Source organism: Gastrolobium bilobum, unplaced genomic scaffold (assembly GCF_033153095.1).
Source record: "Gastrolobium bilobum isolate Gb01-03AN ecotype WA unplaced genomic scaffold, APGP_CSIRO_Gbil_v1 utg9042, whole genome shotgun sequence".
NCBI classification, from domain to species: domain Eukaryota; kingdom Viridiplantae; phylum Streptophyta; class Magnoliopsida; order Fabales; family Fabaceae; genus Gastrolobium; species Gastrolobium bilobum.
Genome location: NW_026899634.1, coordinates 33,632 through 57,056, shown reverse-complemented (window position 1 = coordinate 57,056; position 23,425 = coordinate 33,632). Strand labels below are relative to the sequence as shown.

Below are 23,425 nucleotides of genomic sequence, written 5' to 3'. Positions count from 1 at the left end.
CCGTCAAAAGGAAACAAAAGAAGCCAAGGGTCAGCTAAGATAACACGAGCTCGGGATCAACCTGGGAATACAACTCTTACTAGACGACACCAAGTAAGAACACAGTTAGCGCATCCATCCAAATAAGCACCCCCAAGCCTAAAGAATTCAAACATCGGCCCGTGGCCAACCATAGGAGATCGAGCACAATTGAGACGAATTCAGTACAAACAAAATGGCTAAATAACACTCGTCGGACTAAATCTCATCCACCATTGACAAGCTCACCTAATACAAAAAATGTACATTGCAGTACGGCCTAGAAAGCGACAAACGAGGCCTACAATACAAGCAACTTGGCCATCAATGCCTAACAGAGCATGCTACTTCAGCCTAGCTATTCGAACTCTTAAACTACTGAGTTAGAGGGAAATTGTTCTGGACCTAACCTACGGGCCCCACATCTTCTAGAAGGAAACCAAATAAAATAATTTCTATCCAAATTATTAGAGGATCTCATCCATGATCTCATCCACTAAGACTTTGAGTCCTATTCAAACTCTCACATCTTTAGCTAAACCTTTTTTATAAATAAAGGGTTAAGTCTCACATGTACACATCTTATAATCCATACTCCTCTTAATTGTCATTGTATACACACCACCTCTTTTGGTTTTAAGCTTCTTAGTGCATAATGATCTGTTACCCCTTGTGATTGTCTCTTCTGTAGACACCGTGAGCATATAGATCTTACATTTATCATGATTCCCTCGGATCGAAGAAAAAATAATGCACACAATCTCAGTCGTTGATTCACTTGAAATATCTATTAAATTAAAGCTTTTAACATAAGTAAGATTAACAAGTATGATTAATATTATAACTTATTGTATAAAGTTTAATTACTAATTGTTTAACGGGGGTGTATTGGATTGGGATTTCAAAGAATTTTAATGGATTATTTTTGGACAAAAAAATTCATTGGTATTCAATCAGGATTTTAAAGGATTGAAAAAAAGTCATATGATATTCGATTAAGATTTTAAAAGATTATTTTAGAGTCTGTCCAAATCTGTTTGTATGCAATCAGGATTTTAAACAAAAAAAAAAAAAAACAATCTTGTGGTATTCAAAAATTTGACGAATTTAATGGATTTTTCATTGGTGTGGATTTTGTGAGACTTTTTAATGAGAAATATAAATAGGATGCATCTCTCACAATCTCACCCTAACCCTAGGATTCCTTTGGCGAGTCGACCCACTCGAATCCAGGTTCCACCATAGGAGCTTCGTCAAAGCTTAAAAACAATAAATTTTTAAGCGATTTTTATCACAAAAATAACCCAGACACAACAAACCAACAAGATTTTAATATAATACATCTCAAAAAAATATTTTTGAGTGATTTTTTTTAGAGTTTTAGGAAATTTAAAAAATGATTTTTCAAGCTATTGATCGCAATTTTTCTTGGCACAAAAAATATGTGATTTTTGTATTAAAAACAACATAAAACAATGGAAAAATAACAGAGAACGAAAACCCCTAAACCAATTATTATTTTACATTAATGAAACAAGATCGATTTAAAGAAAGATTGAAACTTTTATAATATGAACCCTTTCATAACAATACATCCATGAAAGAAATTCTTTCGCTATAGGAAACGATTTCAAATAATTTTTTGCCAAGAGATCACTAAAAACTTATTTTTGAAAAGCCCGAAAGCAATTTAAGGTTTCAATGTATTGATTGAAAATAACTTGAGAAATTTTATAAACTTTAATGTAATAAAACCCAAAAATTAAGATTCTAATTTTCTTGGAATACCCAATAAAAACATGCATATGATATATGATTAGAAAACTCTCCCACGTAGAACAAAAACTCTAAAGTTTACAAGATCAATTGCAAAAAATTCCAAACAAAATTTTATCATGAATTTTACTAATTGAGAAAATAATATTAAGTTTTACTTTTTTTATTAATATAATTGTATTTCTTTTCTTTTTTTGTTGACTGTTGTAATTTATATTTGTTAAAAATTCATATGATTTTTTAAGATATTATAAATCTATATTGTCCTTTCAAATCTTATAAATTTAATCTCATGAATTCTTGATTGTAAAAAGATTCTTTAAAATCTCTTCAATTTTAAATAGTCTTTTAAAATTTAAAAAAATTTAGAGTAAATACTATTTTCGGTCCTCAGCAAATTTTATGTTGTCCGCTTTAGTCCCTAGCAAATAAAAAGGCTATTTGTGGTTCTTAAGAAATTCGAAGTGGATCAATTTTAATCTTTTTGAGGGACTAATGTGGGTCTTTTTTTAATTTGTGAGAGACTACGATTTCAATTAAATAGGTCTATTTTGAATTTTTTAGGTATCACGAATAGCCTTTTTTTTGGTGAAAAATAATATTTTTATTTACTATGGACTAAAGCGGATATCGTAAAATATTTGACGAGGACAAAAAAGATATTTACTCGAAAATTTATCTAATTGTTTTTTTTTTTTAATTCTAATCGAATAACCCCGTTGCAACAAATAAACGGAACACCTCCGAGGCCCAATTTCAAAACAAAGCAATATACATTCAGACCGCAGAGGGTGATGTGGTTGAGTCTCCGAAAGAGGAGAAGAGAAAGGTGAGGGGGCAAAAAACAATACATGCGTTTCTCTGCTGCTTGATGATCCGATCCTCTGTTTAATGCGGTTAGGTTTCCATTTTTCTTTTACTTCATCGTTATTTCAATATCAAATTACCAAAATTCTCTCTTTCTTTTAGTTTTATGGTTCAATATTATATAACCCAACATTTATTGGTCGATATTAGGCTGGATTTGTTGGTGGAATGGTAACCCCTTTTTGCAAAACTAAATAGGGCAATGAAATCAATGAGCTTTTGATCTCATGTTACGTTCTTCCTCTATATTCATGCTTGTTATATTATATTGTTGTGTTTGGTTGGAGCAGAAAGCACACATTTTCTTCAAGGGCTTTTATTTGCTCTTACATAAATGGGATATGACTGTGTTTGTGTTGTTATAGGGGTTAAAGTTATTGATTTGATTTCTTCTTGTCATTTTCGTCTTGGGAGCCTAACGCTATTTCAATGGTTTTTTTCTTTTTTCTTTTTCTGTAGGAACAAGGTGGATATACTTTAGTGATCTGTTACAATTGAGAAGACCTCATAAAGCTATTATCCTAGACATTTTGTAAGGTATGCTATATAATAGTTTTGAGGTTCATAGATGTTTGTTTTTCATTTCCTAGTTGCTTGGAATTGGAACTCATGATGTAAGTTGTTTGGTGTTTGATGTGATGGGAAACTGTGTATTGCCTCCAACTTTGCGAGATTTCCAATTTGTTATTGAAAGGTTTTTAACAAGAAAAAAAATAGAGTATATTTTCTGCAGACTTACTTTGTTTGGCATAGTTTGGTCTTTACAGACAAAAAACTCAAGACGTTTTAGAAAACACAAGTTAATTTTATTTGCTGTGGGATAAAAAATATTCTTTGTTACGCTCATCATTTAATTTTCTTTCTCTTATACGTATATGTCATCTACCTATTTCTTTCCAGTTTCATCCCTTTACGGGGCACAACCTTGGTCTCTCCTTCATTTTCTTCATTTTTACTGATAAATGACGCCACAATTCTAGGTATGTTTCAATTGGTGGATTTAAGTTTAAGGAAATTCAATTTGAAACTTTACTACAACAAAGCACTGGGGTGGCGCTTGATTTTTTATGGACTTCATATTTAGATTTAAGTCTTTGATTTAAGTGAAGTTTACTGTCTTAGACAGGGTTTTAAATCACCGTTGCAAGTCATGTTTCCGTTCGCAATATTGCACTTTTGGAGGTCTTTGCAACCACATCAAAACCTCAATATTTCCCCGTAATTATCCTAATTTCTATAACAATAATGCAGCTTCCACTGCAATTTATAACGTTTCTCTCAAATCCTATTATTGCATTATTTTACCATAATGTGGAGTCCTTTCAGTTCTAAATTTCTTTCCCACCATAGATGAACTGTCAAAGTGCAAAGACTATCAAATGCTTTAAAAAAGATATTACACAAGTAGAGATATGAAGGCATGTATAATGTGATCCATTTTGTTGCATCTGTTAATCTGCTACAGCACTCGAGGACATTTTACTCCATCTAGTGTTTTTTTTTTAATTATTTGTACTTTTCATTTGGATTCATCTGTCACCAACCCCAACTATTTCGGGATAAAGATGATGTTGTTGATGTTGATATTGATGTTTATGTTGTTATTTCCTTTGGTATAATTTCTCTGATTTTGTTTCTTTCCTGGACAATGTCAGTGATGAGCAATAATTTTTCTTTGGGAAGATGCATGGATTCTCCACTGCTGATGGTTTTGTGGAGATAAGTGATTCCTTGGCAGAGATGATTAAATTCGCGGCTAATGAACCATCTGTTGGTCTTTACTTTATCCAACAGCATACTCAAAACGCAGTGCCCAATGTCATCAAACTTAAGAACAATGTTATTGAAAAGTCTCATGAAACAACCTTGCATGCAGAAGATTTGGAGGACTCTGTCTCAATGGTAAAATCAATGAAAGAGTGTGGATTTCCCATAGCTGATGAGATGATTGGAGACATTAAAAAATCTCTGATAACTATGACAACAGAGCAACCAAAAAGTGGGCTAATCCGTATGTCATCGACATCAAATTTTCAGACAGAGAGAACTAGTTTTTGGGGTAATTCTGCAGTTTATGCCCAGGAGGGTAGCGAAAAAAGAGGTAACTATTTTTCAAGTGTTTTTAAGTTTTCGAAACAGAAAGATAGCAGTCTCAAGTGTCCACAACTTGATTCTACGGGATCAATAGATTCCAAGACTGAGAAGCCACAGCTGTCCCCTAATGTGCCATTGTCAGTCACTACTACATCTTCACAGGGAATGGAAGATGAATCTCAACCTGAACAGAGTAATACTAATGATCTTGATAATAAGTTATTTTCAGTATCAGAAAAATATGATGACTTCAAAGCTAGTAAAGAAGCTAAGCTGGAGGAGTGGCTGGAAGGATCTAACAAACATGACTATAATTGCCAGACATGTGATGAGAAAAGGCTTTAGCTTGGATACAAAATTTCAGCTTGTATATAATGTTGTATAATATCTAATTGCCTCTGACTAGACATTATACAATAAAATAACTTTTAATAATGTCAAATGTTCTTTTTACAATCATGACACCATGTGAGATTATTAGTCACATAGGATCCAATATTCCTTCTGACTGGATTGAGACATGGATTTTTTCGTTGTAAAATTTGGCTATGAAATAGAAAGAAATACGTTATTATTATAGATTATGAAGCTTGTTTCCTCCCTAGCTCCCAAAATTTCTCTAATGGGTTTACTGCTATTGATAAACTATGTTCAATTGTTATGTTCCTCTTTTTGTTTTTTGTTTTTTTAATTTGTTCTCGTCATAATTGCATTGAGGATAGCTTGGTTCAATTGGTATTTACTGGCTTTTGATAATGCATGCTATGAATCTTTATTGGGAATTTATTTTCAGGACTTGGTGGTAGTCTCAATGCGACACCCAATCGAATTCAAAAGTAATTATGATTCACCTAATTATATTTACTCTATCCAATTATTTATTTTTAATGCATATATGGGTTCATTTATTTTCAATTTTAGCTTAGGAGTATTGAAAATTTACTCTTAGACCAGGCATGCAATGCACGAACAAGATACCCTATTTAAATGATTCTATTAGATAAAATGAGGTATAACATTGTCACCAAAGAATTTTAAAAAAATATGAACCTTCAAGTTATTTAACAAGTAAATAAATAAAATAAGTATTATTTATTGTGGACCGATACCATGGACCACTTATCGATTGTTATAGACTAATAGCATGGCTCAATGATCAAATCGACGAACCATTTTAACAACTGTTTTGCATACCGATATATGTTCATAATTGTCACCTCGATGCCTGCTTTGGATATGGACAACTCCACACCAAACAAGACTGAGGATTGCCGGTTGAGTTTTAATGCGAGCAATGGGAATAGTCTCTAATAAAGGAGCCGGAGATGACAAGATAACATACAAAGGTGGTGAGGCAGCAAGGTTGTGTGTAAAAGTTTCGCTATTCACCCCCCCTCTTAGAGTTATACTTCTTAAAATGCAAGCTACTTAGGCCATTTGCTCAACATTTTTAATTACATTTTGATCTCAACTAATATATATATATATATATATATATATATATATATATATATATATATACACTTAAATTTTATTTTATCTTTTTTTTTCCTAATCTTTTTGTACTTTTCATTTGAGTTCATTTATCACGGACCCCAACTAGTCATCTTAACAAATTCGATAAGTTTTGGTTGTTAAATTAGTTAAGATTTAAGAACGAACTTAATTGAGATATTGAACTTCTAAAATTCTCATTTCGAAAGTACAAGTAAAATTTCACGTTTTGAATCATCCTAAAGTGGGGGAAAAACAACTTCTTGTTCAGACTTGAGCTCATTTTTTCAAGTATTTTATCCATTCAGGATAAAATTAGTTAAAAGTATTGCATTGATCTAACTAAGATAAATTAGTTAAAAATTATTTTATGATTTTCAGGATTTTACAATAAACCCTAACTTTTAAGGGCTCTTTCAGGAAAGCGAGACCACCTTCATTTGATGGAAAGTCACCCATGTTGTTTTCATGTTGCAAGCTGATGCGAAACATTGGAAGAGAGCTACTCGAAGGCTGCATGAGGGCCAAGCAGCACAAATAACGTGAGTACTGAGTAGTATTCCAAACTTCCTTTCTCAATTATATTTCTCAACTAGAGTTGAAGAGATATAATTTTCCATCTTCTATAGTAAAATACAGAGGGGAAGGCCCTTCGAACGGAAATAAAATTGCTCTTTTATGTAGAGTACAATCAAACTTTACCCTTATCCACGCAAAGGCAAGGCATGGAGCCTTGTTAAACGTTTTAATCTTAGGACACATAAATATCGAATAAAAGAAACCAGACAGGAATAAAAAAAGCAAATCACTTTAGGCAACCTTTCCTCTGGACATTTATATTTCTTTTTATTTTGATATCACTTTCTTGGTGACCTCCCTGTTCAGAAATTGAATCAACATTTGAGTATAGTTGCAGCACTTAGTATAAAAGACAAAATAGAGTAGAAGTAACTAGATCATTTAACCAAATAAATTACTTAAATATTAAAAAATCAGTAGTATAGAGAAAAGTAAACTTGAAGATCCAACTACTACGTTTTATAGTCAAATCCTTGCATCAATACAGATCCAACTTTCAGCTGCGTGTCTCGATATGTAGTTTCCTGTTTTCTGAATTTCACTAAAAGGGTATTCATAAGTGAATCACAAATACCACATGTTTCGAGGCAACAATTAACGAAAAAAGCGAAATCTAATTCAGGAGTATACAAAGAAACTCGATCTTATGGAAACAAAAATAAGCATCTAAAGCAGCAAATATACAAGCATAGAAGCCCTTCTTTCTTACATGATACGAGTTCTTGTATGAGGTTGGGGTGATATCACATACCACACATACTAACTACTGGTCACACTCCCACTGCAATTTTTTTTCTTGTTTTTGTTCCCTTTTGATAGATTAATTAAAGCAGCAACAAAAGAGATCACATCTCAGCAACCAATTTTTCCTCATCAGCTCTAGATTCTGAAAGGGTTCCCTGAGTCCATTTCTTCAGCATCTCTAATGCAGCCTTGGGCTGGTCCATTGGAACCATGTGACCCGCATCATGGACCTGTTTTTGTTACACATAGTATTGAACTCAATAAACATTTTCCACTGACCATGAGAAAAGCTACAAAGGAAATTGGTACATAAATGGAGTGTCTATTTCTAGACAATATTGACTTTGCCTGTTAATGCAGAACAAGCACAAGTTTGTATTTGACCATGGCAAAAAGTGTGCAATTTAGCCCCACACAATATAATATTCAAATAGTGTTAATGGCCACCAATTTTAACATTCTGTCTAAATCAATAGCAAAACAAGCACTAATGATTTGGATGCAGACATGCAGTGTCAAAATTGGGATAATTAGCACAGCTGAATAGTGTGAGGGCAAGGGTAAATTGTACATTTCAAAAAATTTGGGCTAATTCAAACGGAGAGTACTTTTATTTGAGATGACATTGATAGTTTTCACTTCACAAGCACATGCCTATGGACTATGAGTGGATGTGTGTGGAGCGAGAAAAAGACACAGACCTTAAGGAAACTTAGAGGTCCGTAACTCTTCAATAATCCAGCTTCTGATTCATCAACAACAAAAGGGACTTCAGGTGAGGCTACAAATTCTTTCTGACCAGACCATTCCATGGCATGAACCCATCTGGAATTACCTACTCATTGAAATCATAACACCAGGAAGAGGTCCATCAATTTATTCATTGAAAGGTTATACAGAAGAAATATTAAATTTCTCAATAGATCTTAAATCAGTTAGATAGTGAATATATATACAGACCAAGCCAGTTGCAGATGAGATCATATTCCCCAGCATAAACAAGCAAATTGATTCCATCCTCAAGAAGGACAGGAATTCCAACTTCAAGATTCCTCATCCAATCCATCAGCATAGCCATATAAACTTTAGTGCTACAAGAAACATAATGGATTTTCCCAACCCCTAGTGCATCCCGAACAGATTTTTGGTTGAGGAACTTCTCCATATTTGAAAAATCATAGCAAAGGCTCCCTTCACACTTCTTTCTAATATCATAGTACTGCAGCAAAAGTATATAACTGTTGGCTAAAATTAAAAATGTACCATTGTACCCATACTAATTCAAGATTGCAATCTTCATAAATACCAAGACATGAGTTTTATGACCTATTAGCAGAATAAAAGTCTTTCTTAGCATTTATTATAAAATTTCTCAATTAAAAAATCCTCAACTAAGAAAGAGTTAAAGGACTTGTTTATAAAACAGACTTTTGACTTAGAAATGGTCAATTATTTTCATGCCTACTTGTAATGTGGGGAAAGCATCATCAACTTAAGAGTGTTCCAAAACTAGAAAAACTGATTCCTTAGACCTCTCCACGTGGTATATGGTATTTTAGTACCTTTTTCCCCCAAAATAATAATAATGCCTGAATCATATTTCTTTCCTGTATTTTTGTACAGTGCACAATAAGTTATTGGCAAAATAAAAATTTTGAAAAATAAGAACAAAAGGTATCAGGTGTCAGCAATTTAATACAATGAAAATCCTTTCTTTGCTCCTCGCTAACAACAAGAGTTTTTAGGTTGAGTAATTCATTCACAATGCATCAAACTTATATGAAGGAGTGGGGTGGGATAGATGACCCCACTGGCCACATTCAATTTAATTTAAAGCACAAGGTAGCAAGAAAACCCTATTTTAACCTTGCATCATGTTGAATAAGCTTTTCACATAAGGCATCTGTTACAACATGAAGTACTACTGACATGTCAACCACACAGAAGCAGCAGAATTAGTTTACCCACATTTGCATTACCGGCATGTAACATGATGTCATTGAATATGGCATTACAAACTACAAATGCAGCCACACAGGAGCTCTTTCCGTCAGTGCCTGAAAGCATTAAAACAAATATTAAGAAGAAAGGTAACAGAAGCCAACCAGAAGAAGAACCTCAAACTATGAGAGCACTGGATTCTGGTGATGTGAGAATGATCAGGACTGTTAAAATATTTAGATGATATCATTTAAAATTAAAATTATATCTTAATACAGTTTAGAGGTCTCTTAAAATCAGTTACACTATTTCCTTATATTTCATGATTTATTTCCTTATTTTAGGAGTCTCCTATCTAGTATAAATAGAGATTAGCACTATTTCTTTTGTAATCACATCAATCTAGTCTTATCCCTTTTTTCTCCATCTATACCTATATCCCTATAATTTGAACAACGTATCAAATACCATCCTTCGTGACCTGTCCCGTCACTTTTTCACAGCTGAATTCCCTGAAATTTGGAACTCTATGACAACCATCAACATTCTCTAAGCATTTTATCGTCTTCCGCAGCATCTCATGCCACCTCTGTCATTGTCATCCACCGTTAGCTGTTGCTGGAAAATTTTCTAACGAGATCTCCAACCGGAAAACTATCGATCATGGGCTTAGCCGTCCCGCGTGCCCACAGTCTTTCCTCGATAGATTTGCATCTAATCGAGGGGGAGAAACTCAAGTTGCAACCCTTTCCCATTGAATTTTGTCAAATGCAAGTTAGCCCTAGCAGCCTCTTTCGTCTTCCTACCATAAAACTTTGCCTCTCCCTCCTTCACTAGGTGACCTTGACTTTCATTCAATAGTCAACATGGCTAAGGACAACAAGGGCAGCAAAAGTCTAAAAGTCACAATATCCTTGTTCCCCTTTCTATGTCCATTCATCAAACAATACATGTATATGATACAAGTTACACTTGTATTTTCATGTAAAACATCACAATATTATTCTCAAATAAAAACGTAAAATCGCAAAACATAAACGAAACTTAAGAGTTTACTACTTACAAAACAATATATATCTAACATATAGAAAACCAAAACACCCCACTCTACTAACTAATGCGTGTGTCCTAGGATCCAGACTCATTTACTCAAAAATTTAGTTAAATCCTCTTCATTAATCGTGCACGGGCCACGTCTTGGATCCACTGTAAAAGCCCAGAATATTAATTATTTTTTAAATTTAATTAATAATTTATCATTTTTTTAAAGTACATAAGTATACATATTTTTTTCTATTTTAAATTTTAATTGACTGTTTTATAAAATTAAATTAATTTTTTTATAAAATGAAAAACGTGTGTAGAAAAGAAAAAGAAAAAGAAAAAAGGATCACGTGTGTAAAAACCAATTCAACCCAAAAGCTTAAGCTGTTGGGTGAGGCTATATTAATAGTTTTATATATCTCAACACGCCCCCTCACACGAGAGCCCACTGGGCTTGAAGGGTGGACAATGCACAGATCCACCTATCTGTGCTAAGAAATTCCACATGAGAAAGTGGAGGGCGATGAGAATCGAACTCGGGACACGAGGCTCTGATACCATGTAAAGAACCAATTCAACTCAAAAGCTTAAGCTGTTGGGTGAGGCTATATTAATGGTTTTATATATCTCAACAACGTGTATAAAAAATTAAATTTTTTGCTGGTTGTTGCTGATTGTAGTAACTAACTGTGTATTCTGCTCTTCCCTTTTGCAACCACTTTTTTTTTTTTTTTTGAAAAAAACTGAGTCAACTCGGTAAGGATGTTGACACGGCGTTTCAACTGTTTCGACCCAGAATCCGTTTCGACTACCGTTTGGACAAGTTTTTTGTCATAAAAACGTAGTAACGTACCGTTTCTACGTTTTGACACTACGTTTTTACAACACTGAGTTGCCTCCATGCTCCATGAGTATTAGGGATAAGGATGTTGTTGTTGGGCCTTGTCCTAGACGTGCTTTGGTTGGCTCTCCCTTTTTGTGTGGTTGAAGCTTCCAAATCCAGTTCTTGATGAACTTGTGAAGTTTTACGTTCTTGTGTACACTTGTTAACTAAGACATTTCCGATGATGGACATTTCAACGAAGTCTCTTCTTCCTTGATCAGGCGATATTTCCAGCCATCTTGCTGAGTTTTCTTTCCAGCAATTTCATCTCTTCAAGATCTATAGCATATGTACTTGCCTTTTCAGCCATGTTTTGTGGAGCCCAAATTATATAATATGGATGTTTTTCCTTTCTTTAAAAAGACTTATTTCTAACAATCCTACACCTTAGTATGCTTTAACTTGAGGGGGAGAGTTAGAATATTTAAAAGATAATGTACAATATGAAGATTACATCTTAATATAGCTTAGTGTATCATAAATGATCTTTTAGGATTAGTTTCATTATTTCCTTATATTTTATGATTTGTTTATTTATTTTAGGAGTTTCATATTTAGTATAAATAGGAATTGCTGGTTTGTCTTTTATAATCACCACAAATCACATCCAAATGCAATATTATATTTAGTCTTGTCTCCCTTTTTCTCCATCTATATCTACATTCCTATAATTAACAAGAACAATTAATCACTTAAGTTACATGATCATTGGAAATTAACAAACAACTGCTCTTAAAGCCAAATAATAAATCACATTTTATGCTAATTATATACTTAAAAGTAATACTTTATACAGGGAAATTGTATGCAATATATATATATATATATATATATATATATATGCAGTTTAAATATGCTATTTAGTCCCAAATGCAGAGAGGACTTTATAACTATACATATACTAACTTAACGTAATCTAAATTTACACAATTTTTAAAAAATACATTTTAGAAACATTTGTTTTTGGGTAAACAAAAGTTTAGGGTGTAGATTAATTCAAATTTTTGTTAGGATATACGAAAAATATCTCATAATATTATTATGGTATCTTAGAATATCTTAAAGTATCTCAGATGATTTCTTAGGAGTGGTTTCCATATTTCAATACATTTCAAGAGTTGTTTTCTTATTTAATTAAGATTAAGAGTCTAGTACTAATATAAATAGAGATTAATGCTTTGTCTTTTGTACCACATCATATCATTTCCCATCATTATACACAACAGAATATTATTCGGAGTCATTATTCTATATTTTCCTGCTTCCTTACTTAAATTTATAATTTCAACATGTCTTCTCACTATTTCATAGTCGATCTTCCTAAAATTTAGAACTATTTTGTTCGTGTTGGTAACCATGTAAATAGTGTCTAGGTTCATTGTATAGACTAAATAGAATCATGCAATTACTTTAATTAGGATAGCCATTGTCTCTGTGTTTATTATTTTGAGGCTATATAATCTAGACTCCAATGTATAGTTCAAGGACATGGATTTCAGCATAAGCCTCGTTTTTCTTTCTGTCAACATGGGATCTAGAGCCTCAAAGAGACATACCTTAAACCATGTTTACACGATAGACCCACTACTCACCAGTGCCATTTCTCCCTCATGAAATCATGCTCTCCTCTCTATTTAACCACCCAACCATTGTCGTGTTATCTTTTTTATGGTCTCTTGCCCCTACTGCAGCCAACAAAAATTTTATCCAATGACTTTTCCAGTCAAATTAACCAACCAGGTACACCTTCCCAATCACACGCTGTCACTATCCTCAATGTGTCTCTTTACCATGCTTGTCCAATTGTGCATGTGTCATGCTTTCAAGCTTTCAATAGTTGTACCACTGTATCCTCTCTTAGGATTTTCCTTCCATCAATGCGCTAGCACGTCCTCCTGCCTTTGCAACCTCTGTTTGGTGGTCTCTAGGCCCTCCTTCACTGACCAATGACAACTAGTAACCTGTCAAATGTTTGAGCCCCATATGTTCACTAACCATGTCAATGCGTTACTGTGCACTGACAAGTTAGAAGGTACCAGCAATGACACTTCAGAATCTATCAAGCACTAAGAATGTGTAGATGATGGGCCATGGGCCTAAAAATTAGTGAATTAGTTAGTTTGTTATGAAAACTATTCTAGAATATTCCTAAAGTATAGGATAAAAGGTAGGTAGAGTGTGTAGTGTGGGTATGCATGAATTCAGAATTGGTTAGTGGGGAAATTTGGAGTCCTCTAGAGAACTCTTGGAGCCTAGGTGTGTTAGCTGTGAGGGGGATTTGAGGTCTCTTGGGATTTATTTTCTGCATTTTATCTTTGTATTAGTGTATGCAAAAAGAGGATATGCCTCTATTATTAATGAAATCAGTGCTGTATTTTTCTGGGTTCCATCAATTTGGTATCAAAGCACTTCCGATCTAGAAGTGCTTCTAGTCCAGATGGGCTTAGAGGATGTGCGCTCTACTGGTATATGCGTTGGAATCGTCACAATCCTAATGCAAAATTCTGGGATTTTACCAAAGCATTTATAAGTGAATATCTACCTGAGATTTGTGTGGTAGAAGAAGAGGCAGAATCAGAGCATTCCACTGTAGAAAATAAGGAGGGAATAACATCTCTAAAATCAGATCCAACAATTGATGGTGACGAAGTAGTAAAAGAAGAAAAAAAGATATCGCAGAAGAAATCAAAGAACAAGAAGAAAAAGGAGCAAAAATAATCGAAGAGGAAATAAAAGAAGAAAAAGGAGGAAATGAAGTAGATCGAAACGTCGAAGAAAAAACTGAAGCAGAGACCGAACAAGAAGAGAAATCAGAAGTGGAAGTGGAAGTGGAAGCAGAAGAAGACAAAACAGGAGCAAGTAGCGAAGATAATGGAAAAGACGAAAAAGAAGAAAAAAGAAGGTGCAAGCAGCAAAGAAGATGAGAAAGCGAACATAGAAGAAAAAGAAAAAGTCGAAGAAGAATCAGATAAAAACGAAGAAAGAAACGACAGGGAGGAGATATGCAAGAAGGGTCAGTGGAGATCAACAACAGCAATGACAGGCACGCGAGGTTCTGACAGTGGACAGCGGCGGAAACGGCGGATCGACGACGATGCAAACAGTTTGCCAAAACGAAGGGCAGCAACGCACAAAACACCAAAGATCATGGGACTGCAACTCAATCTTCGTGCGGTGGTGCAATAAAAGCAATGTATGATGGCGAGTGACAGGGAGCAAGATTCTGGCAACTTACATCAGAGGAGAAGGCAGAAAACCGAGACAATGGTGGAAGCAAACGTATGGGTAGACCATTTGTGGAGGAGAGTTATCACGCACGCGTGACCATTTTCTACAGCAAGGCCCCAAATAGTTTTGAGATGCCAATAGATGGGAAGTATTGGGCTGGGCTTGTTAGGAAGTGTTGGGCAATGGGAATTAACACAAATGGTCCAAGAAGTATTAATAGGTTGGGTAATGGGCTTGACAATTGGCCAGCATGGACAAATCAAGCCCAAACAAATTTTGTTTCACGGCCCAATTTAAGTAACAATTACGGGGAAACTGTATCTAATGGGTCAAACACAGATAGTGTTGTTCTCAAGGCTGCTTGGGCTTCCAGAGTGAAAAAACCAAGATGTTGGTGTTGTAGAGATGTTGGGTGATCCAAAAGAGGCAAGGGTTGATACCTTCAATCCAATTAATGTTTTTATTTATATAAATAATGAAGATAAAATGCATCATGTCAGCAAAGGTGCACCAAAGCAGATTTTGAACGTTGTGCACAAGAAATCAGGAATGAAACAAAGTTCATGCTGTTAGGGATAAGTTTGCAGAGCAGGGCTTACGGTCTCTTGCAGTATCTGATACATGATGGGTGTGAGAAAAAGGGAAAATACACTCTGTAAAAATAAATGGGATAGATAAGAGTCCACCACAATTGAGATTAAAGGCTAAGTCATCATCCCAACTGATAAAGAACCCACTAGCCTCACCACTAATCCAAGGTTAGACAAAGATAACAAGATTCAAGACAAGTTTGAGAACTTGCAACACATTTTTCATTTATCAAATCTGTATTCTGCATTACAAAATATCCCATGTTTATAGAATAACTAAAAGCATGAGAATAGAAAGAGACATAACTACAAGAGTTGTGTTGTTTAGGAAATAGAAATAAAAAAAACTAAACCCAACTCTTAAGAGTCATGCTCCCAAGAATTGTGTTGCTTAGGAAATAGAAATAACAATAATTAAACCCAACTCCCAAGAGTCATGCTCCCAAGAGTTAATCACCATTAAAGATCTCTTTATTGCACTTTAAATGCTAAAACTTTTATCTTCCTTCATAGTTGACCCATTAAGGCAGCCAACTAATCATAATTTGACCCAAAATAACTTTTGAACCCAACTGAAATTGTGCCTTGAAATCAGAACACGAATTTGCAAATCCTGGACTTAACATTTTAGCTTTTCTAATCAAATGTAACATTTTTACTTTTGTATCAGTATCCTACCAAGAAGTTCCTAATGGAAGAAAAGGAAGCCAAAGAGGGCCTTAGCAATTTATTGGACTCATGCCTTTGTTTGATCCACCGAGACATGATAGTGCAGAGACAATATGAAGAGCATTAAATCTTAGAGTAAATGTTAAAAAGATAACAAGGGTGGTGAAGGAGGCGCTGGGGTATGCATGACTTGCAAATTTGGCGAAGAAAACAAGAATTTTGATGGACATTTGGGCATCCCATAGTTTTATGGCCAGTCTTATGGTTCAAAAATTGAAGTTGTAATTAGGTCGAGAGGCTTCAAACAATGGGATCCTGGTGGCAGTTCTATCACATCACTTGTCCTCTTCCTTCACCTTGAGGACAAGGTGAGTTTTGGAGGGGGAGCATTGATGGGCCACGGACCTAAAAGTTAGTGAATTAGTTAGTTTGTTATAGAAACTGTTCTAGAATAATCCTAAAGTATAGGATAAAAGGTAGGCAGTGTGTGTAGTATGGGTATGCATGAATTCAAAATTTGTTAGTGGGGAAATTTGGGATCCTCTAGATAACTCTTGGAGCCTAGGTGTGTGGGCTGTGAGGGAGAGTTGAGGTCTCTTAGGGTTTATTTTCTGCATTTTATCTTTGTATTAGTGTGTGCAAAAAGAGGCTATGCCTCCATTGTTAACGAAATCAGTGCTATATTTTTCTGGGTTCCATCAGTAGACCACCTCATTACCAAATCCAACTTGGTGCCAGCACTAAACAGTTCAAGCGGGCTAAGATTGATGCCCAACTCTATAGCATCATCAAAGCCAATATTCATTTGTGCCCATGATATCTGCAAATTAGTTTCGACTCAAGCCACAACACCTCTATGAGGTATGTCAAAACCTCATAAATGTCATTGCTTCTTAGGTTCGATGCTTCTATGTCTGATATTTGGGTAAGATTCAAGGAGCCTTAAATGATTTCAACAAACTTCCCTAAACTATAACCCTTACCTAGGAGATTGAGCAATAAATACCTTCTCCATGATGCTTACAAAGTCTCTAGTGACAACGCTCCAAGTTCAAGTTGGTTGTAGTTTTTGGAAGGATTTGTACCTTTACAACGAGTTGGATGCTAGCCTAGACAATGGCTTGAAGGACGACGAGAACTAATTAGTTTTGGACAAACTGTGCTTAGGGTTATGCCATGCCCAGAACGAACCTGCTCATATACCATATGAAAGAGAGATTTATGAATTGATTGAGGAAATCCTTAACAAAAACTTCTACTTATTCATGAGTTACACAATCTCATATATTAGGAAACTAGAAAGCTAGGAAAATAATACAAATCAAATCCTATTTATTTACTATGTCCCTAAATAGGAGATACTTTCCAACTACAATTTCCCAAAAGATGTATGTCATGGAGATTCTTGAGGAAACAATTATGTTGAATGCAAAGCCAATTGACACTCCCATGGATCCAAATGTCAAACTTTTGCCAAACTAGGGAGACTTACTCTCAAATCAAGATATTCAAAAGACTAGTTGGGAAATTGAACTACTTTACCGTCACTAGTCCAAACATATCATTAGTAGTGTGGTTAGTCAGCTACACAATGCTCCTTGTGCAGGACACTAGGAATTAGTAACTCATACCCTAAAATGCAATAAATGAGCACCAAGAAAAGGTCTTAAAGGTCATGCTTGAGTTGTTTGATATTCAAATGTTGATTAGGCAGGTTTCACTATTGGTACGAGATCCACTATTGTGTATTTAGTAAGGATAGTATGATTTCCATAAAAAGTAAGAAACAAAATGTTGTTGCATGATCATGTGCTAAAGTAGAATATTAAGTCAAGGTATATGCCACTTACGAACTCATTTGGCTTAAATAATCAATTAAAGAACTCAGGCACACATTGTCTTCACTCCTAGACTTGCAATTGCACTATCTTTGTCCCATATGTGCTCTAGCAGTGTCTCTGAATCCCAAATTCACTCTAGCCCCATCCCCAGTCCCAAACCCCATCACCAATCTCAATTCCATCACTTGCCACTACATTATAATTTAATTTTCTTTTCGTTTGTTTGATGTGACAAGCTTATTAAGTTTAGTTTGAAGAGGTGTTAGAATATCTAGAAAATATCTGATAATATTATTATTGCATTTTATGTATCTTGGATTATCTCTATTGAATGGTTTCGTTTTTTTTTTGGTAAGGATTGGGATTCTAGTGATAATATAAATTGAGATTAATGCTTTGTCTTTCATAGTTTTATATGTTATCATATCACATCACATTATTATATGTTGAGGCTTTAAAATGTTTATGGCAGAAGAAGGAAGAAGAGTAGGCCCATGATAGCTAGATCAAGGTCAGAAGGGAAGGATCTAGGAGGTGCAGGCCCAATGACACAATGGAAATCAGTAGGACATGAACAAGATCCAAGAGAGGACCCAAACTCGGGAGTGGAAAGGAATTTCAAGGGAAGAGGAGGAGATTCCAATTAGTGTGAAGGATGAAAGCAAAGAAAGTTAGTTAGAAGAGAGAGAAAGTTGTTAACGGTTAGGAGGGATGATGTGTGAGTTTATAGAGTGGGATGGGAACGTGTGTGGGGATCATGATGAGAGTAACAACCAATTAAGGAGGGGAATAAAGGATCTATTGGGGACCTCAGGGGAATCAAGAGTAGAGTCAGTAATTTCTTTCTTTGTTCTTCCTGCAAAGTCATTTTTTCGAATTTCTGTTTTCACATTTTGTAAGGAGAATTGCTCAAGCGTTTCAATATTTGAATATAAGAAACTCCGTTCTATCATTATATAAACCATTCCCCATGAAACTCCAACTAGCAAGGGTAGGGGACATCACATTATTATATACAAGAGTATAATGTTAAGTGTCAAATATTCGCTGAAAGGAAAAAATGTCAAATTACCACATAGCTTTATTGCCAATTCACAGGCTGGAACCAACCCTATGTCAAGAAGGTCATGTGTAGCCTTCTTAATTATGCCCATGTCCAGTGCATAATCTGTGTAAGCTTTATACTGGATTGCAGGATCAGTCATCCCATTACCAATAGCCAGTCCCTGTTCAAACAATTAAAATAAGAGACGCAAGAATTATTTCCTTCAACACAACTCCGTCACTTAGAAAGTTAGAATGGTTCATTATGTAATGCAACAGACCTTCAGGTTTATATGAATTCCTTCATTAGCTTGGTTTCCCCTATGGATACGAGTTGCAAAAGCAGGAATATAGTGCCCAGCATATGATTCACCAGTGATAAAAAAGTCATTCTTTGCATATTGGGGATGCTCTGCAAAGAAAGCCTGAAGGAAAAAGAAAATAACTGTTAAGAGGGTATTTTAATCTTTCTAAAATATTTTTACCATGTCTCTGTCTGTATTACACTTACAACTCTGCAGTGTGAAATAATATACAAACCTACACCCACATTTGGGATGATATCCTGTTACAAAACCAGCCATTTGGAAGGGTCTACTTCCGTAGGAATATTTCTCAACAACAAAAAAAGAGACATTATGGGAGTTATGACAGCCAATAACTCAGGAAAAGCAAAGGGGTTGTTTTTATTGACAGGCAACCAAGAACTCAATAGATACGAAATAAACTTATACATAAGGAGGAACCTCTTAGAGGATACACAAACAATTGTATTATGAGTGGTTGGTTGAGAACTCATCTCAGATTCAGGGGCTTCTCCCTTGGCAAGAGCATTCTTGTATTATTGTCTATCACAATAAAATAAATCCTCCTTGCTTCTATATTCCCTTTATTCTCATAACAACAATTTTATAAGTTTCCAATGGCATATCAATTTGGTCCAACCCGTCGGATCCAAGACACCATGGAGTGACTTGAAAGGAGAATGAACACTCTTGAAAATTCATTGGAGATTTTGTAGAGAGACACCAGCGAGAATACAATTAATTTTCTGTCCATATGCAATAGTTTAGAGGCTATAAATGAGACTCGTGAACTTACTAAAATTTGGATACACCAAAATTGAATTGGGATTAATGGGGTTGGTTCAACATCCTGCCTTTGGAGACTCAACCTCTCATTCAGGGGCAACAAGGGAAGGAATGGGAGCAAACAATGAGATTTTGGTGGGACAGATGAGGGCGACGAAGGTGGAAATGCCATCTTTTGAAGCAATCGAACCTCTTGGGTTGATTGTGAGAGCAGAAAATTTTTTTGAGGTACAAGGAATTCCAGAACTGGAGAATCCATTTAGCATTCGTTAGTATGCAGGAATGAGCAGCACAATGGTTTCGTTTTATCAGCAAAAAAATTCCTCAAGTGGGATCTTCTAACGAAGTTGTTAATGTCTTCTCCCGCATTGAGTAATGGATAGACAATGTGGATCGTGAGATAGCCTATCTTTGTTGGTGTCTCGACTCGAAGGCTGTGAGACTGAAAGGGTCACCACATAGGGTCCCACTTCTCCCAAGGTTCCTCAGCTTGCGAATGATGATGAAGACATTTCATAAAACTTGGATGATGATCTATCAGATGACAATGAGATTCTAGGAAAGACTGAACATGATGATGATGAGAATGGGGAATAGTTAGTTGATGAGGACTTTTCATCTTAATGTAATATATACTGTTAGAGATATATAAAAACCTCACCTAACAACTTAAACTTTTGGGTTGAATTGACGCTTTACATGATATCAAAACCTAGGTGTCACAGGTTTGATCCTCATCGCCCCCCATTTAATTAATAATTAATTAAGTCATGCGGAGTAGTTTCTTAGCATAGATAGGTGGATCTGTACATTGTCCACTCTTCAAAATCAGTGGGCTCTCGTGTGAAGGGACGTATTAGAGATATATAAAACTATTAATGTAACTTCACCTAACAGCTTAAGCTTTTGGGTTGAATTGACACTTTACATATACGCTTGCTAACCTTCAATTTACCTTTGCCTCTATTATTGGCTTGACAGTTTTGCTTCACATGACTATTGGCATAGTTACTTTTCGTATGGTATATATGCTTAATTTGAATACATAAAGGACAATACATTGGGTAGTTCAATATGCTATTTTACGTTACTGGGACATTTTGAGCTGCTTGATTGATGCTTATTTCACTTCTATCATTTTCTATAATGCCAAAATCGTGAGTTAGGGTAGTTAATATTACATTAGTAAGACGGAAGTTATGTTGAAATCTAATCTCCTTGAATCTTATGCATGATGCCAGGGCGAGTAATTATTTGGCTGCGCTTTATCTCTTTTTATATTGAGTCTGAAACTCCAACCTATGGTCATAGTTATCACATATTGGATGCGGGCGAGCCATCCTCAATGCTATAACAAGATAGCAGTTAGCTTGAAGGTGCTATACCAAATATTAAGGATATAAAATAATTTATAATGCACAATATAAATGCTCAAAAACAAAAATTACCATAAAATTAAACATTTATTATAAGTACATGTTTATATTGTAATTTTTATTGATTTTCTTTTTCCTTTATTAGATATATTATGATAAGTCAGATTATACAGAAATTATGACACAATTTTCTACCTCCAGTTACAGCTGTCGTCTCCAATTGCAAACTCTCCATTTTCAGCTTCTTTTTTCATCTTGATGAAAACTAAAAATCAACAAAGATGGGGGAACGAGATCCTTTGAAAAACCTAGAACTAGAAGTGTTTATATTTGTTCAATTATGTAACATATGAAATGAAAGAAAATCAATTTAAAATCGGTTCAGAACCGAGCCTTTTAAAAAATTTCAAGGAGGATGTACCACATTTTTGAAGACCCACCTTATGGTTTAGCTAGTATCTTGCTTAAGGACTCAGTTCAGACTGAAGAGGCTGTTACCTCTGCTGCTACTTAATTTTTGTGTTTTCTTCGGGGCTTGTGCCCTCCATGTATACAAAAAAAAAAAAAAAAAAAAACTAGTCCGGTTTCAAGAACTGTTTTAAAAAATCAGTTCCTATGGTATTCTTATGGATTTTTTGCACATCCCTAACAAATCCCTAAAAATAAAGAAATTACCAACCTAATTACTGTAATTTAGGAAACTACCAAACTGATTATGTAACCTAAAGATAGAATATTTAAAATAAATACAAGGTTATATGCAAAATTGGACGAGATATTCTTTATTAGCTCAATTGAGATAAAAATCTACGATCCACATTTAGGGTTGTGTTAAGATGGTATTCTAATCTTTCTTTCATAGTTGTATTACTCATAATACGCTACATTGCAACCACATATGGGCATGGCTTCCAATATTTCTCAAACAGGAGCTTCAAAATAATTCTTACCAAATTTAGCATAACACAGTAAGAGGAATTTTAACATAAATAAGTTTCGAACTACAACTTCCATCACAAGAATAATAAATGTTAGGTAATAAATGAACATTGCACTAAAATTCCATAACTAATATTCAGAGCAAACACAAGTACCTGCAAAAAGTCATACAAGTCATTGCTAATACCCTGTTCATTATGACGAATGTCACGCAAATCATTGCTGTAGCTAAAGCCAGTTCCAGTTGGTTGGTCAACATACAAAAGGTTTGATACCTACAAGGATTAGCAACAAATTTTAATACTGATAAATAATTCTCACAGGTAAAGTACAATACAAAAAACAGTTGTATAACAGTCACAAAATAAAGTTTATTTCTATCTTCAAAATGACTGTTGGAAACTATGTAAATAGTGCCTAGGTTCTTTTGTATAGGAAATAACCAAATTATGCAATTGTAGGAATTAGGATCCTTGTATTTATCACTGAACTCCTCATGTTTTTGGTGGAAATCGTTTTGTTCACAGTCATACTTCAAGGAAGGACAAGCTAATGACCTTCAAGTGTCTTTTGCTCAAATATTCCCATCTTCATAAACGGTGTTGTTGCTACTTTCTCATTCTAGGCTGACATGTCATGCCTGCTGACATCACCTTTTTCGATCATCAACCTTTCAATCCTTCACCGACAAAAGTCTATTAGGTTAATACACCAATTCCTTTCTATTATCCTCCTTTGGCTTCCACGTAAAACTCTAGTGTTGAGCTAGTCTCGTCCTATATTAACCTCAACATTGACCTCGACCGCTCATTGGTTCCGCCCTTCTCTCTAGTTGCGAAAATGACCCCAGTTTCTTAAACCTGATTGTTGTTTCTCCTTGGCTATTCTCTATGGTTATTTACAAGACAGAGTTTATATGGGACAATCACCTAGTTTTGTTGCTTAGGGGGAGCCTAGGTTAGTATGCAAGCTTTGCAAATAACTCTATGGCCTAAAAAAATCACCTCAAGCCTGGTTGGGTCGCTTTAGTACATTTGTTCAAGACTTCAGCATGATTCATAGTGAATCCAACAAAATCTACTCTCTATTGGCTTCAATCTACTAATCAATGCATCTATCTTGCTACTATGTGGATGACATTATCACTGGAAGGGATTGATTGTCATTTAACAACTGAAACAACAGTTATTAAAAGATTTTCACACCA

At 34.9% G+C, this 23,425-nt stretch overlaps 2 protein-coding genes across 3 annotated transcripts in view; one reads left to right on the top strand and one right to left on the bottom strand.

The window, feature by feature from the left end:
• The first annotated feature begins 2,561 nt into the window (after positions 1 to 2,561).
• Positions 2,562 to 5,298, top strand: LOC133292122 (uncharacterized). 2 transcript variants are annotated; one of them, XM_061490498.1, is made up of 4 exons: positions 2,562 to 2,690; positions 3,121 to 3,198; positions 3,562 to 3,641; positions 4,317 to 5,298. In XM_061490498.1, the coding sequence occupies exon 4, from the start codon at positions 4,345 to 4,347 to the stop codon at positions 5,098 to 5,100; it is 756 nt and encodes a 251-aa protein (XP_061346482.1). In that variant the 5' UTR covers positions 2,562 to 2,690; positions 3,121 to 3,198; positions 3,562 to 3,641; positions 4,317 to 4,344; the 3' UTR covers positions 5,101 to 5,298. The 2 variants fall into 2 exon arrangements, with proteins under 2 accessions (XP_061346482.1, XP_061346481.1); XM_061490497.1 differs by lacking the exon at positions 3,562 to 3,641.
• A 1,966-nt stretch (positions 5,299 to 7,264) lies between these two features.
• The window catches only part of LOC133292119 (serine carboxypeptidase-like), a 29,159-nt gene continuing 12,998 nt past the window's right edge, over positions 7,265 to 23,425 (bottom strand). The window contains exons 3-9 of the mRNA XM_061490493.1: positions 22,374 to 22,493; positions 19,094 to 19,237; positions 18,841 to 18,994; positions 9,541 to 9,629; positions 8,533 to 8,791; positions 8,274 to 8,407; positions 7,265 to 7,802 (exon numbers count right to left, since the gene is read on the bottom strand). Of these exons, the coding sequence (XP_061346477.1) occupies positions 7,674 to 7,802; positions 8,274 to 8,407; positions 8,533 to 8,791; positions 9,541 to 9,629; positions 18,841 to 18,994; positions 19,094 to 19,237; positions 22,374 to 22,493 (1,029 nt within the window). The 3' untranslated portion in view covers positions 7,265 to 7,673. The remainder of the gene's footprint in view (positions 7,803 to 8,273; positions 8,408 to 8,532; positions 8,792 to 9,540; positions 9,630 to 18,840; positions 18,995 to 19,093; positions 19,238 to 22,373; positions 22,494 to 23,425) is intronic.